Source organism: Eleutherodactylus coqui, chromosome 11, assembly GCF_035609145.1.
Source record: "Eleutherodactylus coqui strain aEleCoq1 chromosome 11, aEleCoq1.hap1, whole genome shotgun sequence".
In the NCBI taxonomy this organism is placed as follows: domain Eukaryota; kingdom Metazoa; phylum Chordata; class Amphibia; order Anura; family Eleutherodactylidae; genus Eleutherodactylus; species Eleutherodactylus coqui.
In genome coordinates this window covers 119,181,953-119,205,609 of record NC_089847.1, presented here as the reverse complement: position 1 = coordinate 119,205,609, position 23,657 = coordinate 119,181,953, and the positions used below count along the sequence as shown (strand labels likewise).

At 45.2% G+C, this 23,657-nt stretch overlaps 1 protein-coding gene across 5 annotated transcripts in view; it reads right to left on the bottom strand.

Moving 5' to 3' along the window:
* PHF21A (PHD finger protein 21A) overlaps window positions 1–23,657 on the bottom strand; it is a 124,509-nt gene that overhangs the window by 30,731 nt on the left and 70,121 nt on the right. For 4 of the 5 annotated variants that reach the window (XM_066583411.1, XM_066583407.1, XM_066583409.1 and 1 more), the window contains exons 5-11: window positions 10,017–10,229; window positions 7,600–7,848; window positions 7,390–7,479; window positions 5,853–6,137; window positions 3,580–3,672; window positions 3,431–3,482; window positions 2,209–2,288 (exon numbers count right to left, since the gene is read on the bottom strand). In XM_066583411.1, coding sequence (XP_066439508.1) covers window positions 2,209–2,288; window positions 3,431–3,482; window positions 3,580–3,672; window positions 5,853–6,137; window positions 7,390–7,479; window positions 7,600–7,848; window positions 10,017–10,229 — 1,062 coding nt within the window. The remainder of the gene's footprint in view (window positions 1–2,208; window positions 2,289–3,430; window positions 3,483–3,579; window positions 3,673–5,852; window positions 6,138–7,389; window positions 7,480–7,599; window positions 7,849–10,016; window positions 10,230–23,657) is intronic. The other variant, XM_066583408.1, reaches the window with a different exon arrangement.

The following is a 23,657-nucleotide window of genomic DNA, read 5'->3' as shown; positions in this document are numbered from 1 at the left end:
ACTTTGTGTTTAATTCCCCGTAATTTCCGATGTCTCCATTTGCTGTCAGTGAATGGAAACATTTCCGTTTACATTCAGAGGCTGAAAACAAAAACTTTGCAAAGCCGAGTGTTTACTACAACTAGGCAATCAGAGGAGTGTATTGTCACACCTCCATAATAAGTGATACATGTGACATTGTGGCCATAGGTCAGCAGTATTTCATGGTTGTTTGATCATCCCCCGTATTTGCTGTCATTGGTTTTATCTTCTACAGGACAACTATGGATCTGTATCTGCGCAATAGAAAACACCAATGAATACAAACACAGAGGTGAAAATGGACAATAATAGGACATGCTGCCTTTTTAAAACATAGCCATGAACAATACGGCTAAGTGAATAGATACATAGATGTACATTAGCTCTGTATTACAGTCCGCAAAATACAGACCAAATACGGAGTTAAAATACTCTTGTCTGAAAGTGGCCAAATAGTCTGCAATCCAGGCTGCCTAGACTAGCTATATCTGTATCTACCGCTACACTGTGAAAAAGTATACGGTATGTGCAGCAGTTCAGCCTCTGGATGCCGAATAATGGTGAGCAACTGAGATACAAAGTACATTAGAAAGTCGTGTAACATTCTGTTATATAGGAATTAAACTTTATTTACCCAGAACTGGAGACCCCTTTAAGAGATTAGCCACAGCCACTCTCACTGCTTTTTACAGCAGTGCCCCGAACGCCGCGCTAACCGTGGTACAGAGCTGCCGTTGATTTCAATGGGGCCTCACAGAGAAGCGCTCGAACGCGGTGTTTCTAATTCTGTGATTTTCGAACACTGCCTTCTCTATTTTCGCGCTTTTTAATGCACCTCATCACCCATCACAGTGATTGGGTGCATTAAAAAATGCTGACAAATGCTGTAATGTGTGCAAAAATCACATCAGAATGCTGGATTCGGACGACCGTATACCGGCTGGGTTTTCACGCCCAGCCGATATACGTCATCTCTCTCTGCAGGGGGAGGAGGCTGGAAGAGCCAGGAGCAGTGCTCTGAGCTCCCGCCCCCTCTCTACTTCCTCTCCGCCCCTCTGCACTATTTGCAATGGGGAGAGGCGGGACGGGGCTAATTCTCAGAACTTAGCCCTACCCCAGCCCACCTCCTTTCATTGCAAATAGTGCAGAGGGGCGGAGAGGAGGCAGAGAGGGGGCAGGAGCTCAGATCCTGCTCCTGGCTCTTCCATCCTCCCCCCCCTACAGATGAGGACACCGTATATCGGCTCGGCGTGAAAACCGAGCCGGTATACGGTCGTCTGAATCCACCCGAATGCTGTGGTTTTGCGCAATGGTTTCTAAATGCATGTGTGAGAGGAGCCTAAAAGTTTCATCATTACAATAATACATGCCAACTATATGAAAAAAAAACAGAAAGATGACCCTGAATACATGTTGGCAATGCGAAAAAAATCCAAAAAACCAAGCTAACCTCCATTATTATTAGTGTTTTGTGTTAGAGCCTAAATGTAGTATTTTCTGTCTGTGACACACATTAAAGCAACCCTCCGATCTTGGACAAACAAAGATGGCCGCACTGCTTCTCTGACTACCTGATGCACACTGTTCATAGTATGCATCATTAGTCTAAGGGCCCTTTTACACAGAACGACCTGCTGGCTGCAGATGCCTTACAGGTCGTCCCATCGAAGGAACAAACGTCGCTAATGAATGGAGGCGGAGTGGGTCGATGATCATGCCAGCTAGCCCGCCTCCATTCATAGTAAACAGACAGTCGTTCATAGATGAATAAACTCTCGTTCATCTTTCTGTCGGGGGCCTGCATTTACGCTGCTTGATAATAATCCTTCAGATTCCCACTGGATGCGCAAATCTGAACGATTTATTGGCCCGTGTAAAAGGACCCTAAGATACTGCATGCTGCTCTGACCGGCCAGCACTGATCATGTGGGCAACAATGATCAATCAAAGCAGGTGTAGTGTCTTATACTAATGATGCCTACTAATACACAATGTGCATCAGGTAGTCAGAGAAGCTGGTGCGGCCATCTTTGTTTGTCCAGGCCTAAAGTGTTGCTTTAAAGAAAGATCCAGGATACGAAGCTTCCATGATGGGCTGCATGCAAATTAGCAAGAATCAGCTGTGCTATCTAAATGCTAATCCATAAATGATGCAGTTCTGCAGACTGATGCACAGAAGTTGCCCACCTCTGGTTCAAACACTGCCCCGCTGTACACAGGATTTGCTGTTGTTCTTCTTTTCCTTTCTTGCCGTTTACTTTGAATTTCTGCATTGGAGAAAACAAAAAAATATTGTGGTCAGACAAAACAATACGACGCATTAACTAATAGTCAGTGTTAAGGCCCCCTTAGACGCATCGAGAATCGCTCAAAAATCGCTCAAAGCCGTCTTTTGAGCGATTCTTGTCCCGGCTAACTGCAGGGACATTGTGCAGTTTTCGTGAACGAGTCGCTGATCACTGAATTCTAGCTTGCTAGAATTGAGTGATCAGCTGTTAAGGCCCATTTACACCAACAGATAATCGCTCAACAACACTTTGAGTGATAGCTTTGAACGATTATTTTGCATAAAAAATAATTGGTATTTAAGTAGCTACTCGGCTACCTAAATACCAATTATGTATGCAAATGAAGCCTTCCCTGAACGCACCTAATAGCCCAAGGCTATTATCTGCGCTCAGATCCTTTGTTCTCCAAGGGGAAACAATGCTATCAGCACTCCCCCGTGGAGAACTAATGATAAAAGTGAGCGATGATTTTTAGGTGAGCTTGATTTTAAGGATCACCTAAAAGTGCCCGAAATGCGGGTGTCCCGCGTCCATTTACACGCACAGATTATCGCTAAAACGATTACCGATTAGCGAATCTTTAGTGATAATCGTCCAGTGTAAATGGGCTTTTATCGGTGGAGCAGGCTGTTATCAGCCGACAGCACTGATAAGATTCTCTCTGCCTGTGTCCTGCTGTGAATTCACAGTGGGGACACTGGCAGACAGAGTGGAGAACACTACAGCTCTTTGCATATGCAAATCAGCTGTAGTGTTCTATTAGTGGCCTGAGTCTGTGTCCCGTTCCGCTTGCATATTCTATAGTAGCTATTTAGCTACTATAAAGTATGCAAAGATGATCGCTCAAAAGTGTCACTCAAACTATCGTTTGAGCGCCTTTTGAGCGATCATCTATCAGTGTAAATGGGGCTTTAGGCCGCTCTAAGACAAGGGTAGGTTTATTGCGTATTTGGTCCGTATTTTGCAGAGTATGGTACAGAGCCAATGTAACTATTATTTTCATGGCCGTTCACCAGAACGTCTTTCAATACATTTACAAATATATTTAAAGAACAGTGAAGATCCAGGAAGACGTTATCAAAACATCCATGAACACGAGCAGCAGAAAAACAGATACTCACCTTCTAAATGGTCGTGCGTTACAAGACCTAGCGACACCATGAAGGCAAGTTTCTAAAATAAACAGAAAATAATATTAAATTTCATAGCGCAGTGCAAAGGAAAGGAAACCCGTTATCCGGTTGTATGGTAATGTTTGACGACTTTGTACCTGTGGGTTTTCCTCTCGTTTTGGCTTGGGGGCTGGCTGCACGGTCGTACTGCTTTCAGTAGGCTTCTCCGTTTCCACCTGAGTTTTAACTATCTAGGGGCAAAACAACAGACATCACATATTAAAAGGACCACTGAGTGATTTTTTGATTATGTAGCTATCCCCCAGTATATACGAGTGAGCTGGTGTTACTTGGGTTAGTTATTTCTTTGCCTCTTTCCTCAGATGATCATGAGATCTCATTCTGATAGGTCAGATCTTCTTAGGGTGATGGATTCATTTTCTAGTCCAATTCTCAGGGTGGATTCAGACGAACGTATATCGGCTCGGTTTTCATGCTGAGCCGATATACGGTGTCCTCATCTGCAGGGAGGGGGGATGGAAGAGCCAGGAGCAGGAACTGAGCTCCCGCCCCCTCTCTGCCTCCTCTCCACCCCCTCTGCACTATTTGCAATAAAATGAGGCGGGGCTAAGTGCAGAGAATTAGCCCCGCCCCCACCCCACCTCTCCCCATTGCAAATAGTGCAGAGAGGGGCGGGAGCTCAGAGCACTGCTGCGGGCTCTTCCAGGCTCCCCCCCTGCAGAGAGAGACGATGTATATCGGCTCGGCGTGAAAACCCAGCCGTTATACGTTCGTCTGAATCCAGCCTCAGTCTGTGTGATGCTGTTACATGAATCTACCATAGCAGTTGTGTTGAGGGGAAGACAGGCACTCCTATCACAGTTACTGTCACACAGTTATAATAGAGAAGAAGAGAAGATCAAAGCTTATCCTGCTGACTGTATATTTATGGGCTGTATCTTATATAGGTGAGCATAGAAGGTGAGGATAATTAAACTGTGTATAAACAGGCAATTCACCTATGAATGACTGCCTATTTACGCTGAATGGAGGCGGGCGGCCGGAAGAGATCGCGGATAAGCTCTACTTCCATTCAGTGAACAATGAATCCCTCCTGTGTAAAAGCGCAAAAGCGATAATTCCTGGCCCGACTATCATCCCGTTTAAGGGCCCGCCTGCACCATCATATGGTGATCTGTGAAACCTGCACTTTTTATTATAACTAATTGGATGAAAACTTTGCGTTTCACTGATCCATAGCCTATAATGGAGTAAATGTAGTCAAATTATATACATGTGTGACTACATTTAGCCCAAAACATGGTTCAGTCCATTTTTTTGTGGGATCGAAAAAAGTAGTCTACTTTGCTTTTTGATCCTACAAGCAAAAATTGTGTATGAGGATTTTTTTTTTAACATTGTAACCAATGGGAAACGTATGGCTGTACGTTTCCATACATTTAACGTATAAGTGTTTTTGTGAACAAAGAAATGTTGAACTACAAAACTTTAAATTATACACTTTTACGTTAAAAATATCACATTAAAATATATACCACGTGTAAGAGTTTAAAAAAGTAAATTCATGCGTTTTACACAATTTTTTTCCATGTACATTTCTTGCATGCGTGAAACATACATGAAAGAAGCAGTGAGGACGGGCCCTAAAAGCATTCCAAGTCTTCTACTCCCAAAAGAAAGTGCAGCTGTTGTGCGCCAATTTAGCTCCTTTAAATACTTTTCAACTAGCTAGGTGTAAAAAGTTTCTAAAAAAGGGTGTTTGGTTAAGAGGTGTTGTAAAATGTGTCACTAACATGGACTCTAGTTACTGTAAGTCTCGTACATTGTGGACTGTTTGCTTGTCTTACAAAGAACTGTTACTGTCGATCAACCTGTTGATTGATGCCAAGTAACCCTTCGTGAATCGGAGGTCCGCCTTCAGTTATATTTGCAACAGACTGTTTGTTTACCACAAGAGCGCACCTTCCGAATTATCGTATAAAGCAGATTCAGACACTGTTTCAATGGCTTGTTTCACAGTTTATTAAAGCCACTGTCTATCTTGATGCACTCCTGTGATAGGACCTATTATAGCAGGTATGGCCCATCACTAGAGGTACTTGCAGGTGGGTTTGAACCCGGACTCCTTTGTGGTCATCAACTCTCCAGCTCCAAACCAGCCAGTGTGCCCGACCTCCACCTTGGAGTCCTTGCAGACTTTAGGGTTCATACTGCACCTCTTTGTACATCCGATCTCAAATGTGACATGTTTCATAGCATGCAATATTGTGGAGCTATTCTACTTACTGCTTCCAGGGGAGAATACTGTGTCATACAGGTGCGATACACACAGCTCTGCCAAACAAGGAACCGTCTGTATGCACCCTTATTCACATGCTACTTTTTGGACCAAAAGAATGAGGGCTGTTACCTGCTTCTCCAGGTTTGGTTTTGGAAGCTGCAGAGTTTGTGGAGCTGCGAGTCTGGTGCCCGGTGCAGCTATCACGATACTGGTGAGCTGTGCTGTAGGGAAGGCTTTGGAAATGGCTGTGGGTTGTCCATTCACAATGCGCACAGGATGGATAGAGTTCTGAGATGTCGACGTCAGTTTTGTGGTAAGCATAACTGGCCGCTGGATGAGCTGTGGAGCTGCCAGCATCGGAGGTGGGGCGGGGGCGATCGGTATGTTGTTTTGCGCAGCTGGCTTTGGCCGCACCTAATATTAAAAATGACAAAAATAAATTAAATTAGTAACAATCAGACATAATGAGGAAATGAGTAAAGTTAGAAGGACTTCTGACAACAGGAAAGTTGTGAAGAAAATTTTGTGTGTGCAAATCTTACAAAACGCATCGCACTTGCCTAGAAATTGGCAGGTTTGCAAGTACGACGTGGGTCCAAATTTCTCAGACTAATATCACACTCACCAGTGCATATACAGCCTGGGGCCGTGCTCACACAGGGTGGATTTGCCGCAGATTTTCCATGCGGAACCTTTGCACAAAAAAATCTTATCCACACACTGCGAAAAAAAATCCACCCAAAATCCGTGCAGAAATTGACCGCATTTTATGTCTGCAGCACATCAACTTTACGACTAGACGCACTGCAGATTTCGGCCAACATACTTCAATGTAAAGGCTGAAATCTGCAGTGAATCTGCAACAGTAGCTGTAAATTTGGCCCAAAATCCGTAGAAAATCCGCCCAAGTAAATATAGCCTGAAGGCAGTTTTCTGAGTAGGTTTTTAATAACCTAAGTATATTTAAAAGAGTTGTCCAGTTGTAAACTATTGAGGGCCTATCCGCAGGAAAAGTCATCAATAGATGATCAGCGGTTGTCTGCTACCTGGAACCCCCACAATCAGCTATTCGCTGGGCCAGTGTGATTGTAAACGTAGCAGGAAACAGACAGCTCCATTCTCACTGCAGTGGCCAGTCTTGGTATTACAGATTAAGTTTTCATTAAAGTGAATGGGAACTTTTCCTGTAATACTAGGCCTGGCCACTGCAGTGAGAATGGAGGTGTCTTACTTCCTGCAGAAATCAGCACAGTGCATGAGCTCGACAGTTTGGCAAACAGCTGCTCGGCAGAGATCGTAGGCGGTGGATCCCTGTCGATCTACTAATGATGGCCTGTCCTTAAAACTGGACATCCCCTTTAAATTGAAATATACAGTCTAAAAGGATTTTTATGTATTTGCGACCAAAGCTTTTGAACTTGTATTCCTAAAAAGAAAGTCTAAAACAGGAGATGAAACGATTCTGCAAAAATAGTTTGGATTAAAAATATCCCACCGTCTTGTTATTCCGGCTCCTATGTCTGTAAAGTCTGATCTCGGTGACATGTACATTCAGTAGAGAATGCATTTTCTCTTTTCTTAGAGTTGCTTCATCTTTTATTTTAGATGCACTCAGAATTCTAATGACATTTAAATGCCAAAAACAGCAGGTGGTGAATTTACTCACTTGTGGAAGAAATGTTGGACGAGGCGTGAGCCGTGGGGGCGGGATGAACTGGGGGACTTTGATAGGCTGAGACGTCGTTGCTTGGACCTGCTATAGAAAATTGAAATCCTGCGACATTAGAGATTCCCGAACAGCGCCACCATCGGGCGAGTAGACCGTATAATATATACACATATATCATATGCACAAAGAGGCAGAATGATTGCTCACCAGAGTAACAGCATTTTTTGCCAGTATCTGAAAGGTCTCTGTTCCCTGACCGGTGACCTTATTAGAGGTCTGCAGGTTTACCGCGCCGCCCTGTGCATCCGAGCCTAGGACTGCTTTCTGGCTGTTGATGGCAGTCACCATGGCAATGGTTGGTCTTTGCCCAATAACAGAAGTGGGCATGGATGCCGCTGCGGCTTTCAACACGAGAGGTAGAGTCTTTGCCGTGATCATAGAGGCTGTGGCCACAGTCTTGTGGAGGCGAGGGGGTCAGGTGTGAGAGGAGAAAGACAAAAAAAAGTTACGTTAATGAAGAAAAGTTGCTTGCTTTATGGCTGCTGTAAGATTATTTTAACAATACCGTAAACACTGGAGCGAGGTAACATTTCAGTATTACTGGGGACTCCCCACTCATTTCAAAAGGGGATTAACCCCTTAATGACATGGCCCATTTTAGTACTAAGTACGCAATGATTTTTGAGGGATTTTCATCCACATTATTCAAAAGACAAAACGTTTTTGCTTCTATTGAACTTTTTCCCGCCCCTTGGCACTATTTGCAATGAGAGGGGGTGGGGCGGAGCTAATTTCCGGGACTTGGCTCCGCCCCTCCATTTGCAAAGAGTGCCGAGGGGCGGAGAGTGGATGGGAGCTCAGTGCACTGCTCCTGACTCTTCCAGCCTCCTCCCCCTGCAGAGAGGGGCGCTGTATATCGGCCGGGCGTGAATACCCGCCGATATATGGTCGTCTGAATAAGCCCTGAATCATGCAGCATAAATGACATGATCATTTTTTATACGGGTTTGTATAATTACGATACTACAAAAAATGTATAGTGTTTTTTAGTTTTTTCCATAGTTAAAAAAATCTTTTTTTCTGGAAAATATATATTTTTTGCATCACTACATTGCAGTGACTTTTTATTTTTCCCAACGACAGACCTCTGCGGGAGCTTGTGTTTTGCATGACCAGGTGCAGTTTATATTGGTACCATTTTGGGATACATATGGCTTTATTCATCACTTTTATTGCATCTTTTTGGGAGGGCAATGTGAGCAAAAAAACATTTTGGCTCAATTTTTGTGCTCTTCTTGTATAGTGTTTGATGTGCAGGATAAAAAGTGTGTTTAATTTATTATACGGGTCGTTATGGATGCGACCATACTACAGATGAGTGAGCGTACTCGCACGAGCGGGCATGTACTCGAAAATGGCAATACTCGCTCGAATAATTTGCCTTAGGGTGGATTCAGATGACCGTATATCGGCTCGGTTTTCACGCCCAGCCGATATACTGCGTCTCTCTCTGCAGGGGGGGGGGGGGGTTGGAAGAGTCGGGAGCAGTGCTCTGAGCTCCCGCCCCCTCTCTGCCTCCTCTCCACTATTTGCAATGAGAAGAGGCGGGACGGGGGCGGGGGTAATTCTCGCCACTTAGCCTTGCCCCCGTCCCGCCTCCTTTCATTGCAAATAGTGCAGAGGGGCTGAGAGGAGGCAGAGAGGGGGTGGGAGCTCAGTTCCTGCTCCTGGCTCTTCCATCCTCCCCCCCTCCTGCAGATGAGGACGACGTATATCGGCTCGGCGTGAAAACCGAGCCGATATACGGTCGTCTGAATCCACCCTTAGCGAGTACGCTCGCTCATCTCTAGACCATACCAAACATGTGGGTATTTTATTTTTTTACATTTTTTAAACAAAGAGGGGTAAGTGTACAAAAAGGGGATTTTCTTCACAAAAAAACCCAAAAAAACAACAACTTATACCAGGGCGATACAGCGATAGAGATTTGTATGACTTCAATATGCTGTGAAGTGTTTTTGCTTATTGTATTTTGTACTTTGTATTATTTATAAAACCTAATAAAAAGAGTTAAACAGAATAGTTTTCTTCAATTCTTTTTACCATTTTTTTATGTACCTGTAAGGAACTTGAACCTGCAATGCCATGATTGCACTAATAATACAGGGCAGTACTTCTGTACTGCACTGCATTATTGCTACTCATACCGATCATAGGCCATGGCAAACCTGGACACCATTGTAGTACCATGGCAACCCTTCGTGATTACATGGCAGAGGACTGATGATTTCACAGAGGATGTGCCCTCCCTCTGAGAACTCTTTACATGTGGGGATTAACATCTTGATCACGGCATATAAGTGGTTAAAAGCTGGGATTGGTTCTCTCACCGATCCTCACTGTTGCAGCTGGGGACCTGGGGGGGGGGGGGGCCTGCCGCGAATGGCACGGGCTCATCCATAGGACATAAGTTTACATCCATTTACGGGAAATTTCCAGCGCTGTCGCTTCGCAAAGGCGCGTATATACGCCACTCATACAGCTTTGTGGGAGAGGGTGGCTTGCCGATTTAAGGCGTGGTGTGATGAGACATGCCCTTTAACCTGGCAGGTATACGCACTCACCTGTGTGCCACTCAGGCCTGGAAGAGGTGATGTAGATGCCTGTGACACTGACTGTGGTTGGAGTTGCTGTAGTTGTATCTGATGTGGCTGCTGCTGCACTTGTGGTGTTGGCGGTTTGCTTTCTAGCTGAAGAAGAGGCTGGATAAGAAGTTTGTTGTCCGGGAGTTCCTGTTTAATGATGAGATTCTTCCTAAGTTGTTCCACTACAAGTTTCTGAAAGTCAAAGCAAAAAAAAGTTTGCGTGAGTCAAAACGTATTCCGACACGATGTATTCAAATATTAGCAAGCTTTATTGCTGAGATGTCATCTGTAGACACGCCGTCAGGCAGGCTATGCAGAGAGAAGCTACTGAGAGTCCTTGATATTAAAGCCATAATAGGAACACTGTAAAGTAATTGCCTGGTTGCATCATGCAGAACAAAGGCAATCCGGAGAATAAAGGCAATAGAGAAAAAGAGAAAAACACAAACAGATGAACTGCAACCCCGTCTGTATAACCTCCTTGCATTACGTGTGCCCATTATATACCAGCCTTCTTTTAAAACCCACCACACGTGCGGCATTCACTGGGAGCGAGGTCAAGTCCTTTGTATAGGACCTCTTTACTTACATGTAGCCATCATCATAGAATGTTCAGAACAAAGCAAAGTGAAAAAGGGATCAGAAATAAAAGTTACATTTCTGGAAACATCTGATCGAGCCTTCACAATCCCATATAGGAGGAATGGCAGCAAAAAAGGGAGAGCAGGTATTATAGATGGGGATCCCATTGCACCGTGTAATCAGATGACCGGTTTATAGGGGTTAAAGGGGATTGTCCAGTTCTTAAGTATTGATAGCCTGTCCTTGGCATAGATCATCAATAATAGATCGGCGGGGGTCTGTTGAAATGAAATGGCACTTGCCCTGCAATACCAAGCCTGGCCACTACAGTATGAACGATGCTGTCTGCTCCCTGCAGAAATCAGTTTACTGCACAAACAGCAGATCCATGAGGGTCCCAGCCGATGGACCACAACTGATCTACTATTGACGAACTATCCTGTGGGTAGACTATCAATAATTTACAACTGGACGACCCCTTTAAAGGGAACCTATCACCTCACTACAGCACCATAAACTAAGTTATGGTGCCATTAAGGAAGGTGAGAGGGTTCTAGGCGATGCCAATTATTGTGTTTGTTGTATTAATAAAGCTGTGTAAAAGTTTTTTGTTTTTTTCCCCCCTAAGTTATGGTGTTGTTAGGGAGGGTGACAGTGGGCCAGGTGATGTATTTTTTTATACCCCCATATGAGTCTATGGGAGGGCAGGGACAGCATTGTGAAAAGAGTGCCGTGTGCCATTTTCAGGGGCGGGCATGGGGTAGGTGAGTGTAAAGAAAAAAATATATGTCATCTTCTCTAACACCACCATAACTTAGGGGGGAAAAAAACGAAAAACTTTTGCACAACTTTATTAATACAACAAACACAAAAATTGGTACGACTAGGAACCGACAGATAGCCAGAGCCAACAGGACAAGTCTTCATGTAGGCTAATATAAAGGATGATAAGACCAGATGGCGGAATAACTAAAGCGCAACTCCGATGAAAACACGATTGAGCGAACGAGTGACGTCATCGCGGTATAAGCGACTGAGAACGACTGAACGAGCGCTGCTTAAACCGAACGCTATGATGGCTTTTCGGTCGTCGGCTGCGTTTAGATGGAATGATTATCGTTCACTTTCGCTCGTTTGATCCACTGGGCGATGCGTCCCGCACCGAGAGCCCCCAGTGCCATCGATAGACGGGCATCTATTCTTTACAATGGAGAGAAAACACAGCCGCAGAAGACGAACACCAATCAGTGTGTTTCAGAGTCACTCGGTGATATTTACGCTGCGGCTCAGCTGCTTTGCATCAATACCGCCATCTCCTCCGCTGACATTTAACAGTTTTTGAAGAGAAGACTGTGCATCTGGTATCCTCCGGTAAATGGCTTCTGCACGAATGCGGGGCACAATCTCCAGGCATCCAGAGGGCTCTGTTCATGTGACGGATGCCAAAACAATGTTCTATTGGCCTCTGTTAGCGCACCACTTTTTCTACTGCTCCGAAAAGTGCAGTAGACTGTATTTTCCTATATAGTGAACTACCGCCAACACCCCCTCCCCACCTCCCCCCCCCCAAAAAAGGAAATCGCACGGTATACTTTTTTTTTCTACAACAAAGTCAATGAGCCCAGAAAACTAAGTTGGAAACTCTTTTGAAAGTATAGAATAGGCTCGAGCGCAGTACTCTGAGCCATTAAAGGGGTTTTCCGAAGCTAAACTATTGATGACATATCGTCAGGATAGATCAACGATTTAATCGGAGGAGGTTCCCTGCCTGGCAGTCATATGGCCTAAGAGCAGCTCAGTCCCATTCATGTGAATAGGATTGAGCTGCTATACCAGGCACAGCCACTATGAAATGTACGGCACTGTGCCTGTGAAGTGGTGAAGTGGCTGTGACGCTCACTGGAGCACCGCGGCCACTACAAACAACTGATTGACGGGGAATCTTGAGCAGCAGACCGCTACTGATTGGGTATTGATGACCTATTCTAAGAAAAGTTCATCCTTATCCAAGTGCTGGAAAACTCCAGATCATCTGTGTGGGTGCCGTACGCGGATCCCAGAATTCAAACCCGCCGGTGGACATGAGCCCTAAATGTAGTAGAGCTGCGAGTGGCTGTTTTTTCTAATGTGCTTTACGTGTAATGTGTATAGTCAACATGGATGTATGTCATGTAGCACAGCTGTGTTTGCAATGCGCATGTCATGTAGCAGGGTTGAGTTTGTAACATGCGCGTGTACTATGGCACAGCTGTGTCTGTCGCACGCATGTAATGTAGCAGAGCTGTGTTTGTACCATGCACGTCATTCACCAAAGCTGTTTCTGTGATGCCCAGGTCATGTAGCAGAGCTGAGTTTGTAACATGCGCATGTACTGCGGCACAGCTGTGTCTGTTACGAGCATATAATGTAGCAGACCTGTGTTTGTACCATGCACATGTCATGTCTGTCAGGCGCATGTCATGTAGCAGAGCTGCGCCTGTGACCGGCATGTCATGTAGCAGAGCAGTGTCTGTCAAGCGCATGGCATGTACTACAGCTGTGTGTGTGACGTGCATGTAGCAGAGCTGTGTGGCGCATTGCACCACCAGAAGCACTGGTACTATAATTTCCTAATAAGTACTAGTATATATAATAAATATATATATTAATGTAATATTTTTTTGGCTGCCCTTTAATTTATTCATACTACTCAGGGGATATTAATATTTTCTATTATTATGAAGCCTCGGGGAGATGCTATACACTTATTTACTGGACATGTTTATGGATTGTAGCTTTGACGACTTTTTCGCTTTTCATTAGGTAGAAAATGAACGCTGTCAGATAAACAGACTTCCAAGGAGCGGCCGCCCCGCGCCTCAAGTCCTATCATTTAATTGTTTCTTTCTTTTCCCAATGTTGTTGGTTCCTGATAAAAAAAAAAAACGCCATTCACTGAAAAGCATCGATGTAATGAAGAGGCAAAAGCACATTAAACCTGATGTGTAATGCAGTGACTGAGCGGCTGCCGGAGTAATGTCCGCGCCATTTATCCCGCTGATTGTGCACTTCGCGTCTTCGGCTTCTTCTTTCATGTGTTCATGTATAATTGAGCTGAGTGCGTCTGACTGGAGTAACAGAGCTCGATTAGGGTTTTCCGCTTAAGTCTGCAGTATTAAAATGTTCCTTTTTTTGTCATGTATGTAGGATCTGCCGTCTCCAAAAGGCCTTATCAAACCCACCCAGTTGGCGCTGCCGCGGCGGAGGGGCAGGGGCGCTCGTGTGCTGGGCTAATGGGGTATAATTATAAGGGGAGGTGAACGGCTCCGCCACTTGTTATGCCGTACCTGAGTGGCCTGTTTAGCGATCCGATACAAATAATCACGCCTGCAGTTTTCTTCCATGACTCCCTAACCGGGACTCGCCCGTCTGTCACACCGGGACTGTAGCGTTAAGAAATTAAAGTGCTTATTTACATCCATTTACATTTCAAAGCAAAAAGTCCTAAAGACTTGGGATATCGGCTCCAGAGTTAACCCTTTCCAATCCACTGTCTGACATCTAAAGACTTTATGATTTAAGGCTGTGCAGCTCTGATTGTTGGAAGACGTCCGTCGGGGTTCTCTTACTGTATATTGCCAGCCTCTCTGCTGTCGGAGCCTATCCAACGTGTCAGCTCATGCAGTACTGGCTTTAGCCAGCAGATACCGGCATTGTTAATGACAGAAAAAGAGTGAGCCCCCTAGGAAAATCAGGATACAAATTGGATTGGAAAGGGTTAATGCCTAAAAGCTTGGGGTCCCTCGTCTGCTTCCTCCTGAGAGTCATAAACTGGATGGAAAATGGCGGAGTCGGCAACGACCGAATGGTTAATCATCCTCAAAGCAAGAGCATTTCCCGAGAAGACCGGCTTACCCCCAGCCGGAAGGTCTTGTATACAGAGATGGTGATCCAACAGTGGCAAGACATTCATCCGGTTTGGATTTCTTGCGGTCGTTGGGTTGCGATACCCTGCATTGCGACCGCATTCACTTACATGAGGATGCCATGTAGCGAGCCCGTAGTGCCATCTTTGACCATGTGTGACATCTGTTGTGCCCCAAATTGCTAGCGGTACTGTTTGGTGTCTGGGATATGTCTGCATTAACGTCCATTGCCAGTACATAATTCAGGACTCCCATGGCAAGGCGCATAGCAAAGGGTTGTGAGCTACATGTGGCTCCCGAGCCAATGGTTGAGGGCCACTGCTGTAGAGTATGTGCTGCACCTCTCTGACTATAAGATGCACAGAAATGTTAAGTCTCTGTGCCTCTTATGTTGTGAATGTATCTAAAAGTTGTTTATTTCTCTTCTTTCAGGGAGAGCAGGAGATCTTGTATAGCGGATCACCTTCTGAGATGGGCTCGTATCTCTCAGTGTGTCCTGTTGGGTCCGCTGTAGTCCGGACAACAATGTGGAGGCTGCGGGGAGAGGGGATGCGAGTCAGGACGGATCCCTCTCAGTAATTGGAGTTTTGTTGCCTTGCTGGATTAGGAGGGGTCTCTCTGCACTGAAAATCCTCCGCTTCATTTCTCTGTCCTGTCTTCCAGCCACTTATGTCATCTTTTAATCCCACTTCCATCATCTTGGAATGTAATACACAGAGCGGCAGTGAACGGGCTCTGCGGTCTGTCAATCTGCAATCAGTCCCACATTTTTCTCTATTTTGCCCCACAACATCCCCTGATTGGCCGGTGTATATAACAATAGGAGCCATTATAATACAAGTCCTCCTGACGTTACACTGCTGCTCCATGTACTTAGTAGACAAGCGAGTTATAGAAGAGAGAACCGGTGTAATATCCAATGTACAGATAGCTCACTCCTTAATATCTACATATATTGTGCAGTGAAGACCACCATGTGCCTATATACCAGGAGTGTCGGACGCAGACATCCCCATAACAGGGTCTACTCTATTAAACATTTTTGCACACCGTTTGGTTTGAAATATTTTTTTCTCGCTTTCTTTTCAGTAAAACTTGGGTGCATCTTATGGTCCGAAAACCACGATACCAAGATTTACACAAAGCCCTTCTGCATAACTCACTGGACACACGGCTCGTATACATGATCGTATTACAGCATGAAGACCGGCTTGGATCCTATCTTGTGAGATTCCCAGAGCAAGTTCACCCCATCGGAATCTGATCCAGTCCTTCACACTACATTATGTGGTTCCTCCAGAGTCGCGCGTTCAAAGATTGACTTGAAATTTAAGAAAAAAAAGATGAAAATAGTTTTGCTCCTTCTTGAAATCAGCTAGTAAATAGAGATGAGCGAGTAGTGCCTTAGCCGAGTATCTCCCCGCTTGTCTCTAAAAAGTCGGGGGCTGGCGCAGGTGACAGGTGAGTTGCGGTGGGGAGTGGGGGGGGAGAGAGGGAGAGAGAGATCTCCCCTCCGTTCCTCCCTACTCCTCGGCTGCTTCCGGCCCCTGAATCTTTAGAGACGAGCGGGGAGATACTCGGCTAAGGCACTACTCGCTCGAGTACCATTATATGGTACATTAAATAGCATTGTAAACTACAACTCGTCCCGCAAAAAACAAGCCCTTATACAGCGAAGTCGACGGATAAATAAAGGAGTTACGATTTTTTTAAAGGGGAACTTGCCAGAGTGGCGAGCGAGTAAATAAAACTTAATTTTCTGAGGCCTGCTGCTAATAAAACCGACATCACGAGTATGTTTAAAGCATACCTGAGTTTTCAACAAGTTTTCTACAATACCCCACGTTCTTCTTACCCTGTAATCTGCTGTGGTTTGCACCCTGTTTCATGCCTGTAAGTTCTGATTTGCAGGTGATCTCCCCATTTTCTGCTGCCCTGCTGTTTGGAATCTGTGTTCATGCAGGGGGCGTGTAGCAAGTCTAACATTCTGCCAGTAGTTCACTGTACTGCACTCCCTTGCCCTGACTTCCCATGCTGCATTGTAATGTCTCTGGTCCAGAGAGGCAGAATATGAATGCCTGCCCCCTTGTTCTCCTATGACTATTCGGGGATTTTGACCAAATGGTGAGTAAAACGCAATATAATATGTGTACACATAGGCAGACACACACCCAGAAGATGGAAAGATTGTGAAGATCATTATCACACTGTCTGCAGATCTGTAAAGGCCCATTTAGACACAACGATTCTCGCTCAAAAGACATCTTTTGTGCGATAATCGTTGTGTGCATTTACACGGCAAGATGATTGCTCACAATTCACTCAAAGGGCAGTGTGAGTGACAGTTTCGAGCGTTCACTTTGCATAAGTGTGTAAATGAAGGCTCACCCAGTATGCAGAAGACAAGCGGGACTGCTATCTTCTGCATATAGCGGTTGTCTTCTTGGAGCGCACAGCTGGTATACAGCTGAGCGCATCGAGCGGGGTATGCAGGAGACAAGCAAGACCTCTTTTCTTCTGTATACAGCTGCTGTGTTCTCGGAGCACACAGCTAGTTTACAGCTAAGCGCTCTGAGCGGGGTATGCAGAACACAGCTGGAGCGCTGTCTTCTTCATACTCTGCATGTGTTCTCTGAGCGGGATACCAGCTGAAACAATAGTATCAGCGGTATCCCGCTGAGAACTCAGCGTGCGGCACTGATAAAGCTCATCATTCTCTTTCAGCTAGCTGTAAGAGAACAATGAATGACTCATTAACGAAAACTGCACGATGTCTGTGAAGTTAGACCCAACGATTCTCTCTCAAAAGACGCCTTGAACGATTTTTCAGCGAGAATGGTTGGGTCTAAATAGGCTTTTAGCTTGCAGCCTCTGAGTGTACGGGCGTGCCCCTGTGAAGACAGCCTCTCCCTCCATTGCTAGGAAAACATTCCTGTGTCTTTGTTACTACAGAAGCTCTGTACCCAACGACAGACAGTGGATTGTAGAGCAGCTGGAAGCAGCCACTTGCAACGTGATTTACAGTGGTGAGAATCTTTACGGCAAGTATATTACAGAAACGATGAGACTAACACCACAAGCTAATAGTTGAGCATAAGTTGTCTGAAAAGTTAGTGCCTCTTTAACCCTTTCCAATCCACTGTCTGACGTCTAAAGACATTCTGATAGAAGGCTACACAGCTCCGATGTCGGAAGACGTCCGGCAGGGTATTCGTACTGTATATTACTGGCCGCTCTGTTGTTGGGGGCCTCTCCAGCATGTCCCATACCTCAGTACTGGCTCTAGCCAGCAGATGGCACCATTGTATAATGGCAGAAAGAAAAAAGCCCCCTAGGAAACCCTGAATCCAAAATTGGATTGCAAAGGGTTAATCCCCCCTACCTTACATAGCACTATTAGCAGTTTTGCACAATTACAACTGCTGACAGAATCCCTTAACGAACTACAATTTACATTAAAAGTATATATGAAGGGATTGCAAAAGATGGGTAACTAAAAAGAAAGCCTGCAATATGTATGCACACACAGCTTTGTACAGAATCCCATCCATATATGAACAGTGGAGACATATTAAACCCTGACAGTATAAAGATGCCCATGGCACAGGGATACATTGTTTTACAACCTAGGCGGGGAGGACATTAAAGCGGAGCTTAGAAGAGACGGTGAAGCAGAACACTCCAGCTGTCTGTCAGTCAGGCTTCATGACGGCTTCTCACCGCCCTTCTTCAGCACTTCTGCCAGCGAAGTACAAGAGGGAACTGTATGTCAGCCACTTGTTTCTATGGAAACACAGATGGGTCATTTTACAAAGACACTTATCAATGGTAAAGCATCCCAAGACCGATGATCAATTTCCTTATGTACACTGGAACAGTAGGCGAACACGTGCCGGCGCATACTGAGAGGGCGGCTGTGAAAGAAGAAGATCGCCGCAAATTAAAAAGCCGGTTTTCATCTCTCGATGCCCAACTCCACCCATAGTCATATGAATATAAAGAAAGGTGAAGACTACCGCTGTTTACACATCAGTTGGCTGATATCACCGGCGCCAAGAATTTCAATGCCTCTGCAGTAATAAAGCAAGTTTATCAATGCTGTGGAGCAAGTCTATGCAAATAGTTGGTGGTATGAAGCCTCCGCATGTATGGCGAGCCGGTAAATAACCGCAACCCGAATGACTGGCCAAAAAAATAAAATAAAAACCCTGCACGTGAATATTTAAAGGGTTATTTCTGGCAGTGGTTGATCAGGATCCCCGTCCATCAGGTGACCGTCCGGCTGTCTGTCAGTGCAGCGGTGTGGACGTCATTGTCAGGGTAGGAAGTGGCAGCACCGCGGCTTCATTCCCATTGAAATCAGTGGGAGCGCCACGCTGCTATTACACTTCCTGCTCCCCATTACAGACAGGACATCCGGTCCTAGCCATAATGAGGAGCAGGAAGTGTAATAGGAGGCAGCGCTCCCATTGATTTCACTTCCTGCCCTGACCGCTGACGACAACATCCTGCCCACTGAGAAAATCAGCTAATGGACGGGGATCCCAAGCGGTGGGTCTCTATTGATCAACTACTGATGACTTATCCAGAGGTGAAGAATGCCAGGAATAACCCTTTAGGGCCCAATCAGGCGAGCTACTGGTTTTGCGTATGTATGCGCGCAAAAAAAAAAAAAGTGCTGCACGGATGTGCGAAATGCGCCTGAACGTACCTCCGTGCCCATTGAAAACATATGGAGAAGATCGTCAACCTCTGCCACAGCTGTGACAGGGTATTCCTTCATCCCCTGCCACAGCTGTGGCAGAGGACCACAATGTTCTCCCATTGCTTTCAATAGGGCCAGCACTGCAGCAGCTCCATTGAAAGCAATGGGATGCAGGCAGCCCCTGCAGTGATTTTTGGGGAATGGCTTGAAATATAAGCCCTTCCCTGAAAATCATCCCTAGATGCTGTAAAAAAAATCCCTGCATCCAGAAAGTGTTGGGTCTCATTGGCTGAACGCTCAGCCAATCACAGGCAGCGCTCAGCCATTCATTGAATGACAGCTGAGCGCTGCCTGTGATTGGTCACATTTCTTAGCCAATCAGAGGCAGCGCTCAGCCATTCATTGGATTCACCTAAAGAGCTGTGGTGACTCTGTGCACTTGTATAAGAATAGTGTAGGCTGGTTTAACAACAGCGTCGCTACCTCCAGCCGGAGGCTCCTTCGCAGATCCAGCTGCAAAACCAGGAAGAAAAAGCGCTGGGCAGAAACCGGGCATCTGGGCGAACCCCATTATAGTCAACAGGGCCCGACCGGCGCTGTTCAGTTCTGTCCAGATATGGAACTGTTTGGCCGCAGGGATTCCCCTTTCCTGCTCTGCGAACAGAACAGGAAAGCGAAATCCCCACTGCAGGCGTAAAAGCAGCCAAAGACAGAAAAATCTATGTGATGTTAAACAGTCTTGTATAAAAAAGACAAACACAGAGGTGATAAAATGTTCCTGGTTAGTAAAGATATTTGCAAGCTTTCAAGGCTGCTTATGCCTCATCATCAGGCTAGCGCTAATTTGTTACCCCAGCCTGATGGCCTGAGAAGCCTTGAAAGCTTGCAAATCTAATGTTCATGCTTAGCCAACAGAGGTATGGCCTCTATAAGACTTCGTTGGTTCCTATCTATCTGTGTGGCTCCTCTGGTACCGGCTCCCTCCGGTAGGGATGGTTGCAGTAAGCTAGCTGAAGAGCGCAGCGCAGCGCTTGCTACATAAATTAGAGGAGCTTCTTGTCTTTTTGCTCTCAGACTGTCACTTTTGCCAGGTCTATGACAAACGTCTCCTTACCCAATGCACTTACGTGATCACTCTGAAATGATTTGGTTTCTGGTAAAGGGGAAAAAAAAAATCTTGTCAAAATTGCACATAAAACCGTATAAAGTGCACCTGACAAAATAGTCACCGCTGGGCTGTCAGAGCGCAGAATAATAAAGGCACTGAAAGCCCTACAAATCTTTAAGCCAGTAATTTATACCTCCAGATGCGGAGCTTGATTTTGAGAAAGCGCCTAAATATATGCTGCAGATGAGGAGCACAAAAGGATTATTACACGGTAGCGAAAAAATGGCGTTAAAGCAAAACCTAGCAGCTCCAGACAACAAAAATAGTAAAAAACTGTTACGTTTCAACTGCGGAAGACAAATGGAAAATGTTACAATGCTTTGGCAGCGCCGCCTATTGGAGGAAAGCTTTCCTACAAGTCTGTGGGCTGACTTTTATGGTACCTTCACATGGGACGCTGTGGAATATTCTGCTGTCAAAATCTGCAGGTCTACATGTGGATTCTACCATGGAAATGCCGGCACGGTTCTATCATTTTCAATTCTGCATCAGAATCTGTATGTTAGGGTACGTTCATACGGCGGAAGTCACTGTAGAATTTTATGCGGTGAATTCCACCTTAACCCCTTTAGTGGCACGCCCGGAAAATCTCTGGGGCTTGCTGCACTTACCATGCAGTTAAAACCTGGAAGATTTCCGTGGACAGCTCTAGTGCTGAAATGTGCAGAGCACTGAGCTGTCATCTGAAATCTTCCAGGGTTTTTACTGTATACTCAGCGAACAAGCCCCAGAGATTTCCCTGCCATAATATGGTAATAATAAAGCTGCCACTAAAGGGGTTAAACCACATCAAAATCTGCCATTTTTCAGCACGGAATTTACCCCGTCAATAGGTAAAATCCGCACGTAAAATTCCGATGCGAAAACCAGCGTTTCTGCTTTAAGTAGCGACCGGTCACTTCTAGACAAGGAAACTCGCAGAAATGTGATTTTCCACATACGGGGTCTGCCTGTTGATAGGGCAAATTCCGCATATGGATCCACGCCAAAAAACACTTTTTCAGCCAGACTTTGCACAGAAAATCCCGTGGTGTGAACACATCCTTGGTGGGGATTTTTCCGAACAGCAGAATATCCCGCAGCGTTCTGCAGAATGTTCCGTCTCGAGTGAAAGCGCCATTAGAGACCTTGTAACATGACTGGGAATATAAGCCAAAGCCAGAGGCTTCCCAGTCATGGTACAAGGCCTGCTAATAGACCAGATAATGACCTTCTAATGCAGATTTCCCAGAGGGGCATTGCATGGTCTCCTCACACCTACGAGGCGGTTTCCACTGTACCCCTCCTGACCCACTTGAACTGTGGAAACATGCTAAAGGAAAAATTCTACAAATACAGATAGAAACACGGACCAAACCATGAAACAGGTCAGTCCTGGCATTAAAGTGTAACTGTGCTTGCAAAAAACTTTGGACAGATCATGGAGATCAGAAGTTTTGAGTCCGAGTGGTCCGGGTGCCAAGACCCCCACCGATCACTAGGTGACTAAAGGCTCAATAGAAGGTCTATGACAGGTAAGAGTTTTTTGAAACATTATTGTTCTCAGTAAGAGAAACAAATCTTGTAGATTATACATTTTAATGCCCAAGAAAAAGAAATGATGTTAGTAGCGCAAGCTTTCGAGTCTACACAAGGCTCTTTATAAACTTTTGTTGACAGCAGTTATACTTTAACTTTAAAGTAAAAAAAATTAAAAAAGTACATCCTGCTATGCCGGTTCAGTCTTATCAACAGCCCATACAAAAATATGGTATTTATTTCTATGAGCTGCAGAATTTGTACAGATTATGGTGTTTTCAATTATTTTAGACTTTATACTAAATGCTGCTAATGTATTCACATCAGCACTCTGAGCTATGCAAAGATATTACTCTATTGGTTTTGCAATCCACGTTTTGGGTGTCTTTTTTCTTTTGCTGAACTACCCAGAATTAAAGGGGTTGTCCAGTTGTATACTATAATCTATTCTCAGGATGGGCCATCAACATTGGATCAGTTGGGTGACAGCAACCCAGGACCTCTTTTCATGAGCTATTTGCATTCGTGCACTGAGCCGATTTCTGCAGCTCAGTTTCCACTGTAGTGGCCAGGGTTGGTATTACATGCAAAGTTCCCATTCACTGCAATGATAATTTTGCTTGCAATACCAAGACTCACCACTGCAGTGGGAACGGAGCTGTCTGCTTCCTGAAGAAATCGCCTCAGTGCACGAACGCAAACAGCTCATCAAAGGGGGCCCAGGCGACAGACTGTAGCCGATGTTCTATTGATGGTCTTCAATAATTTACAACCTGACACCCCCTTTAAAAAAAAAAAAATTCTATATATAGGAACTGTCACATGACCATGTTGCCTAAATGCCTGTTTGTAGTGAGATAAGCACTGGCCTAATGGGGGCTAGACATGATAAACCAGATAGAATTTTGACTACAAGTATAATAGAATTCCTAATTTCTTTTCTGGTCTGTATCTCTATCAAAGTCCTTAAAACTGCTAATTTCCACACTTTGGATGCTGAGTGGTCAAAAAACCCTCTTCTGCGGATGTGAATGGGCTGTAAATTTTCTTTAGGAAAAGAAGTAGTGTTTTCAATTCCATAAAAGTCACTGGCTTTATTAGGCTGGGTTCTCACATGCTGGATTCCCGGCGGAAATCTTGCGGTTTGGCCGCAGTGAAAAACCGCAAGATTTCCGCTGGGAAAAGCGCCGCTTCAAAACCCGCGGCACTTAGTCGCAGGTTTTGAAGCGGCCTGGACGCTCGCTTTTCCGCTGCGGCTGATGCTCCCATAGAGGACAGTGCAGCCGCAGCGGAATAAAGAAAAAATGGACATGCTTCTGCCGGCTTTGCCGCGACGGATTCGCCGTCCCGTGTGGACGAGATTTCTCAGAAATCTCGTCCACATAGCTAGCTTATCCCGGGATTAGCAGCCGCAGGCGGATTTGCCACGGCGAAATTCCGGACGGAATTTCCACGGCAAATCCTCCCTGTGTGAACCCAGCCTTACTCCTTCATGCTCATTCGCTACAACTTTGCTAAGTAACCAGACGCAAGCATTCACACAACACGGCCGCCTGCTTGAAGGAAGCGAGTGGTTTCATTTATTCATTCCGCTGCCGCCCGTTGCTATGGTAATTAGTACATGAAAATTACAGCATGCAGTGTTCGAAAAAGTTAAAAGCAGCACTTAATGCACCGAAAAATGGGTGCAAAACACTTGTGGCGAGTTGATGTTTACTGCAAACTGTCTGCATACAAGCCGG